The 8,437-nt window shown below is 45.3% G+C and overlaps 1 protein-coding gene across 1 annotated transcript; it reads right to left on the bottom strand.

The window, feature by feature from the left end:
• Positions 1-3,533: 3,533 nt before the first annotated feature.
• On the bottom strand, positions 3,534-7,639 carry LOC147615811 (BTB/POZ domain-containing protein At5g48800-like). The gene is made up of 5 exons (XM_086778414.1): positions 7,109-7,639; positions 6,929-7,004; positions 6,418-6,813; positions 4,690-5,535; positions 3,534-4,612 (listed from the first exon to the last, which is right to left on the bottom strand). Exons 1-5 carry the CDS (start codon positions 7,216-7,218, stop codon positions 4,010-4,012), a joined length of 2,031 nt encoding a protein of 676 aa, XP_086634540.1. The 5' UTR covers positions 7,219-7,639; the 3' UTR covers positions 3,534-4,009.
• Between the last annotated feature and the right edge of the window lie 798 nt (positions 7,640-8,437).

Genomic DNA, 8,437 nt, shown 5'->3' with positions numbered 1-8,437 from the left:
ACTTTTTATTAAATTAATGAAGTGACTTCTTCCTCTATGTCAATATCTTGCTCCAAAATTCTTTCACCGTTTACTCTCTCGTCTGCTAAATTAAGCTCATCTAAGTCAATGTCTAAATTGTCTTCTATCTCAAGGGTGGTGCACAACGTACGTCCAACATCAAAGTTCTCGTCTACTACATCATCACAATTGTACATCCATCTGGGCATATCTTCTTCATACTCTTCGCTTTCAATGTCTCGCAAGATCTTTTCATTGCAGTACATGTAAACAAGTTTATCTGCTCGATCTGCAAGAAGTCGATTGCGAATAGTACTATGAATATATTTATACATGCTCCAGTTCCTTTCTGAGCCTGAGTTTGAAGAGCACTGACTTAGAACCTTCATCGCAAGGTTGCGCAATAAAGCATAATGCTCACCACCATTCATCATCCACCACTTCCATGCAGGTTGCTCTTTAGCCATTTGTTGAACAAGGGAGTTGGAAAATAAACCTTCTTTCAACCGAAATGAGGTCATCTCCTTTATGCACTGTACACGATCATCATCATTATTATAGAAAGTGTTTACCACTTTATAAAAATCTTGCACCACCTCAACGTTGGACATCAAATCCATATTCCAATATTCAGGATCTAACATGTAAGCAGCACTGTGCAGTGGCGAGTGCGCTCCAATCCATCTAGCATGAAAGTACTTCAACAGAACTTTTCTTTGTCTACTGGAGAATGGTACACGCCATTGCTTTTCCACCACTGAATGCTCTAATTTCTCAGGACACTCCAAACTCCGCTGGACAGTCCACCATTGCATCCATGCTTTTCCGAGATTAGGTGCTCTTTGATCAAGACTTCGTACAGCATACATAACAGGCATCATTACATGGTATGCATCCATCACACTGTTCCACCAACTTCTTCTCGTAAGCGCTCCCTTCAAGACTTTGATTTTCTCTTTCACTTTTTCAAGTTGAGTGTTCTCCCAGTCATGAAATGCCATGCATGTAAATGTTTCACAAACTGCATCTTTATTTCTAAGAAGAGACTCAAAAGTGTAAAAGTGAGTGCAAAACCTAGTCTCCGCTGGAAGCTTTAACATGACTGACATGCGAGGTCGAAACATATCTAAAACTCTCTGTCTCTTGAGCATGAATTTCACAAGCTAGCGAGCAGTGTCGACGATCGAGGCAAACCATTTGGTATCATCAGATTTATACCAATCTTTTATTACAAGATTCAAACTATGAGTATTACATCCTACCGGAAAAATATGTGGATATTGTCGCTGTAGGATTCTGGATGCATTTTTACAATTTTTTGCATTGTCCATGACGACTTGGACTACATTCTTGGCACCCACTTCCTCTATCACAGAGCTAATGACTTGAGCAATGTAAGCCCCAGTTTTGATTGAACCAGCTGAATCCACGGCACGGATGAAAGTCTCACCTCTAGGTGAAATAACCATTACATTAATTAATGGTTTTCTTTGCACATTAGACCATCCATCACTTACTATACTACATCCAGAAAGCTCTATATTGCTAAGAATTATTCTTTGTACACGTTCTTTTACTGACGCATAACATTTCTCTAATAGATCATTTCGCATAGCATGGTACGTAGGCGGTGAAAACCCTGGTCCAAACTCACCAATTTTCTTCCATGCTCTCTTCCAATGGTCACTGTCCACCATCATCATAGCACTCCCAGAAAAGTAAATCGCTTCAGCGAGGACGAGTTGTGTATCATCGAGTCGACCTTGACGTAGGCTTTCTTGCAATGAAGTTTGACGCATGGGTATATTTCCTACGTCAAAGTTTCGCTTGCAAGAAGATGCACTGGGTAGATTACTTTCTGGTTGCACATTGCCGTTCGGGGTACAAGTAGGCGATGTAGCGGGAGTTTGATGATTAGAACAACAGTGTTCTTGCTGCCTTGATACATTAACGGTAGGAGTGTCATGTTTTCTTGAATCTTTCTTTTGAATTTCTTCTCTTATGCGTTTGGCCACTATAGGTGCAGAGGGGTGGGTACATGACTTTTTCTTCGGTCCGCCTAAAAAGTGTTCTCTTAGTCGAGAAGCCCCACCTGATTTTACTGCATGGCATAGTTTACACTCCCAATCTATGAATCGATCACCAACGTTAATTGCATATTGCCACTCTATCCCAGGTGCCTTTTTTTTCCTGCTATTTGAAATTTGGACTCTATTGGAGGTATCACTGGATCCAACATTGTCCTCCATCTCAACAGATAACCTATTCAACCAAGCGTATAACAATGAATACACAAATGAAAAAACAACAAATCACTCACGTATAACAAAACATACATTAGCAAACAAATTATTTCGAAACTATTTTGACAAATACAAAAGATCATCACATAACACAAAACTACTTCAAACTATCTTGCAAGGTCTTACTACAAAACTACTTCGAAACTATCATGCACATTGCACTCCCAATGAAGGATGCCTTTTGTACCCAATTAAGGATACTTTACACAATCAAAGATCTATACTTGCCCAATACTCTAGTATAGGACAATAGACCTTCTTTAACATTCACAAAAAAAAATCAAAGATCTATGCTTGCCCAATACTCTAGTATAGGACAATAGACCCTTGTCTACTCTAAACTATATCAAGTATCAAGAACCAATACAAGCCCCTAAGCAGGACTCTTGGCTCCATCAAACCATTCATAAAGCAGAATGAGGTAGATTACGTACGTGGCTCAAATGCAAAGCTGAATGACTCCAAATTTGTCCCTAAATCTCCGCAAGTATTAGCTACGAACCACACCCTGCCCCCAGTTCAAAGAACTAAGGACGAGTGGCTCAATAGCCTTAGGAGTGCCTACAAGGAAAGACGACAGCCCCTAAAATAAGGACGTTCTTCCCAAGAGGACACTTCTAGCAACTCGAGAGCTCTACAAGTACTTTGAGGAGAGATATCACGCCCCCAAAACAAGGACTATCTTCCCAAAAGTTGTACGATGGGTGTCGGGCAATGTTTATATACAGAATAGTACCCCGCCGGCTTTCCTTCTTTTTCCCGGAGGGCCCGCCGGGCTTTTATCTTTCCCGGCGGGCCCGCCGGGAAAACTAGATATCCCGGCGGGCCCGCCGGGAAAGATAAAAGCCCGGAGGTGTTACTGGAGTAGTGGGTTCCGGCAGGTCATTTCTCAGGTCATGTGAATATACATTGTGATCACAAGTTTTAATATGTTAACACTAGGTTTTGTTAACGTGATCACGAAATTGTGAAGACGTTAATGAAATCCCTGATTGAGAAAAAATTTAAGCCTTGAAATCACAAAAAGAGAAAGGAGATTACAAGGAGCTTCAAGGCCTTCCTTAGATGTATGTTAAGAGATATTATCATATAAGAGCAACTAGCAAAAGTCAACGATCAAAATTCACTTACAAAATGATGGATGTTCAATAACACTCACCACAAAACACTATCAGTAAAATGTGTAACTAAGATACATTATTATAGCACGCGTATGCACATGCACACATATGCACGCAACACAAGTATTCTTTTATTACATGAGAGGCATATTCAATTTGCTAAGAAATGCCAATACAAATTAGCTCTTTACTAGGACCAGCCTACACAAAGCTTACTAAGGGGAGCATTTACTTGCCATTCTAGTAAAGCTTAAAATCCAAATAAAGAGGCGTTTGATAATTCATAACCATGAAGTTAAATCTCTATGCTTAAGCACTATTCGAATCAATCCATATGGCATTATAGTCAACTATATCATAGATCATGCTTTCACCTTGTTAGGGCATGTCCATAAGTTAAACCCTTGGAGGTAAGATCCTAACTTGTGGCGTTGGATAAATACGCCAAAAAGAATTTAACCTCCTATAGTGGCATGTTAGACATGACCATGATTCAAGCAAAACAGGCGACAAGGAATAAGCACATGAGGATGGGATATGAAAGAAGAGGACGGGATATGAAAGAAGAGGACGTTATTGAGGTGACTAAGAGATGGAGTGGCGGCGGCGTCGTGACTTGGATTCAGGGGTTTTGGCGGTGGAGAGGGCGGAGGAATCCTTCGAGGTACGATGGAACGGGTTGAGCTTGCCTAGGGTCTTGGAGACTGAGAGGAAAAACTTGGAAGACTTGTTGGAGGGAGGTGGAGGATTGTTGTCAGCAACAGCCAGCTGCTCGTTGTGGTCATCTTTGTCAACGGCCAATTCGAGTTGATCTGTGCGTCCGATCTGCATACGCATTCTTGCCATCTCCATCTTCAGTTCACGATTCTCTTTACAGACAGCCGCGAAGTCGTCGCCTCTGGGAGAGAGGGTGACGGCGGCCGCTCCGGTGATTCTCTGAGAAATCTGCGGCCCACCCCCACTTCGGGGCCCTGCTTGTAGCTGCAGCAGCTGTTGCGGCTCGGGCTCGGGCTGCGTTTCCATGGCGCTTTTGAGCCTTACTTGCTCGAAATACAACACTTGAACCACTACTTGAACGGGAAGCCTCTCGTTCTGCGCTGCGTGGCTGCAAGCCTCTTGGCTGAGCTTCCGGCAGTTCATTTGGCTGCAGATTTTCTTCCTTTCGACGTCGCTGATGCCAGGATGGGCCTGCTTAACAAATCAAACAACATGAGCATCGAAGAAGAAAATGAAATTAATCGATTGGGGCTTGGAGTTCAATTCACCTTTAGATAGACGTCGATGGCCCTGTATAGCCCGTCGTCGACCACCCTTACACTGTCCGGCATCAGCTCAGCGATGGCGATGAACTTGGAGGGGTTCAGGTTGGCGTCCGGAGCGATCTCCGCCATGAAGCAATCAAGTAGCCGGGCGACTTTCATTATGGAGCTTTGCGGGGGGGAAGAAGCCATGTCGGACTCGTATATAGACAGGGGGTCTTGGAAGTCGTCTTGGCCTTCCTGCTGCAAAAAATTGATCACAATGCGACGGACGGTGTCGACGTCGAAGAGGGTGTCGCCGTTGTAAGAATATGCTGGGATGAGAAGGTCGTCGAGGGTGGCTTGCTCCAGTTGCATGCCAACGCGCTTCTCCAGGTCGAGTCGGCAGGCGATGGTGGTGTCAAGGTAGATAGCCGCCCGCAGGAGGCCGAACAGAAAGGCCGTGGAGGCGGTGTTTCTCTCTGGCGGGAGAAGGCTGACTATAGTTTCGATGAGGATGCGCTGCTCGTGCTCCAGCGCAGTCGAGGCATCGTGAACTTTCGCGGAGGTCAGCCGATTGATCTCCCACGAGTTGGACTGCTGCTGCTTTTTGATGAGGCCCCTGAGCGACTGCTGCGCGTAGTGCACGATGGCGCCGCCCAGACAGTCGTAACGCAGGCCCCTCGCCCTCATGGCCGCCAGCACCCTTTGAAAGAAGTCGATACGGAGCGCCGACAGCTCCTCCGCCCACGAGGACGACGCTGCCTCCGCCGCCGACTTCTTCCGTGGCGTCGAGTTGGACGCCAGGCTGTCGTTGCTGTCCACCCGGCTTGAGCTGCTGCTGAACTCCGACTGCGACAAACTCCACGCCACCTAAAAAATGAGAGACCCCACATCCATAAAGAAAATTATTTCGCCTATCTTAGAATTTGATTAATTTTTTACTCAATGCAAGTGGAAACATTTTATCTCCTTTTTATAACCTTTTTGGGAATGTTTGTTTGCAGAATTGAGGAAACAAAAAAGCCAGGAAACATAGGCTTTACCTTAGCATAAACAAAACATAGGTAGGGATATCTTATCCACACATATGATTACCAACAAATGGGACATATGAGCAAGTTCATTGTGTAAAGTTGGAACTCTTGACTTTTTTTCAATGACATAGAGTGATTATATAAGGAACTTCTTGTCGAAAAGTTCCTTGTATAATACAACATTGCGTAATTGAGCTTTTGGGTCTAATTATGGGGCCAATGCTTGTGAGCTGCTCGGTGGGAGTAGTTTGTGTGAGCGGATAGAGTAATCCACTTTCTCAACACAAAGCCTCATATTTAAAAGAAGACATGGTCTATAGACTCTTTTTCTTTTTAATCTCTTTTTGTGTGTGTGAGAGACGGGAAACACTCTTAAAGGCATATGTAACCTCTCCATATAAGCACTTTCATCTAAAGAAGGAAGCCCTTTAGTTCCATGAAAATAATGTGTGCAATCTAAAGGCTTTGTGAATTGGTGACCATGAAACTTACCATAGCTATGGGAACTGGGCTAGGTTTAGCTAAGTGGATGACTAATATAAGCACAAGCACATTTACATGCACATGCATGTGTGTATGTATGAGGGGGCTGGATGGAGGCCAAGACAAAGCTACACCAGTCACAAATCACACTTTGGGAAGTGTGCTACCGCGTGAACGTCAAAGCAGAGCTTTTCAGCTGTGTGATATGTATATCAGAGGTAAGAAAACGTATAACCTGCTCCTTGCAAGCCTTGGAGGCCGCAGCATCCACGCATCGACTGACAATGTCCAGATCCTCAGCGAGTGGGAGAAGGCTCTCGCAAGTCTGCAGGACCTTGACGCACATGGCCAGGCTTCCGCTCATGAAAGTGTCGCTGAGGTAGCTCTCGGAGCGGTGGATCAGGTTGCTCACGCCGTAATCCTCCGACATCTCCAGATACTCCGCCGCGCACCGGAGCACGGCCACGTTGCCCACGCCGATCTCGAACGAGATTCCGTAGCAGAACTTTGCCGCCAGTTCGAAAGCTTCTGCTCCGCCTGGCATGTCCGGCAACGCCACCCGAGACACATCGGAGGTCTTGGCCTCGGCCACCAGCTTTCGTATCCATCCGCTGCGCGACACCAACGGGAACTACAAGAAATGCAAAAATCAATGCGATGTAGATGTGCTATGATTGATTATGTGAAAATTCCTCCAGCATACTCTATGGTGGCCTAGAGCATCCATGATGCTCAGAACAACTCACCTTATGCAGGCAGAAGCTCATACCCCCCGCCTCCACCGTGATGTCGCTCGGAATGTCTTGCGAAAGCGCCCTGTACCTGCTCAGTTTGCATAGAAATAAAGCAAAAAAAATCAGGCCCGTCGCCTAGATCTGTGAAGCGAATCAAAGGAAGTTCTGCACCATCACGAAAAGGAGGATTACCCGCTCTCGCTCATGCGCCGCTGCTTCGATCCCATGGTGGGAGTACTAGCTTGCTTGGCAACATGTCTGAGCCCTGAGGTAGGGGTCTCTTGTCTGGTAACAACGCCCATTTGTGCTCAACAGAGATCAATGGTGATCGGTCTCTACACCTCCATCTAGCAACTTAGCAAGGTCTTTGTGACTCTAAAGCCTGTCAGCAATATCTGCAAAAGAGCCAAATGTCTATGGCAGAAGACCATCTTCTAAAGCATACAGAAAGGATGGTTAGAGCGGCGATATAGAACTGCGGCTGCCAGTCCCTTTCTTGCCCTCGCTCAATCTCTGATCCGGACCAGATAAGGGGAGGGGTTGTCTAAATGTAATCCTGTCTTGTATAATTGAGGTCATGAACTTCATCCGAAGGGAAGAAGGCATCTGTGTCTTCAGGGATTCAGCAGCAGGCATCCTTCTATCTCCATGTGGACGTGGGCCAACAGCGCAGGCGTAGAGACAAGACAGGACAGTTGGGGAGTGTAGGGACGGGCAAAAGTTGTGGTGTGTAATGGACGTGTGGGGTGGGATCGAGAGGAATTCCTTGGTTGACGGCGCACTGCAAGCCTGTCCACAAAATCCTGTCTCTCAAAAAGTCCGTGCGTGGTGACTTCCATGTTTGAACTTCCATCTTGTCCCCATGGTAACTAGGAAATGGTAACTAGAAAGTACATCTCGCGGTTTTACATGTTCCTCCCGTGACCGTGCACTCTCCACACGTTGTCCGGCCAAACTTGCAGTCCGCCCAAACCAACGGGACAAAAATGGCTTTAAAGTGTCCATGTGGTCAGCCCGTGTGAAATATGCAAACCAATTGAATCAAACCCACAACTACATAAGTAGAGAGGAGTGGATCTAGCCTTAGGCTATGGCATCTCTTGGCAAGGTGGGCCCCTTTGGAAGCTTGAGTTCTGTCGGGTGGTAGAGCACATTTGGATGAAATTTGCCACCCATGGCTACAAGCCTATAAAGATGAGATGATGTGTGTTTAAACATCCACCCATAAACCATATCGAGCATCCTCTCTCATTCCCTTGCAGTTGGCTTACTTAATGGCATGTAAAATCAAACATTAGTTATTTGATTGGTCCCCCTTCCGCAATGATTTAAAGCACGGGTCCTTCACATCTTATGAATTAGATAGGCTGATAAGAAAATTGCAACTATATTATGGAAGTCGAGTTTGATTTACCTCAAGGGCATGTACTTAAATCACTTCTCGAGCACTTCTCCCTCCTCTCACCTCAAATCACTCACACACACTCACTAGCATGCATTAGAGAGAAGATTGGAGAGAGG

This window comes from Cibotium barometz, chromosome 39, assembly GCF_041138505.1.
Source record: "Cibotium barometz isolate CiBa-2024 chromosome 39, ASM4113850v1, whole genome shotgun sequence".
NCBI classification, from domain to species: Eukaryota; Viridiplantae; Streptophyta; class Polypodiopsida; order Cyatheales; family Cibotiaceae; genus Cibotium; species Cibotium barometz.
Note: the sequence above shows the minus strand (reverse complement) of the source record. Positions and strands in the feature narration are given on the sequence as shown.

Bases quoted from the DNA above. Each gene is read 5' to 3' on its own strand.
- LOC147615811 (XM_086778414.1), bottom strand. From the start codon at position 7,218: ATGGGCGTTGTTACCAGACAAGAGACCCCTACCTCAGGGCTCAGACAT. The intron at 7,005-7,108 runs GTAATCCTCCTT...CAAACTGAGCAG, and splicing joins CGGCGCATGAGCGAGAGCGG to GTACAGGGCGCTTTCGCAAG. The intron at 5,536-6,417 runs GTTATACGTTTT...CTCATTTTTTAG, and splicing joins CCAAGGCTTGCAAGGAGCAG to GTGGCGTGGAGTTTGTCGCA.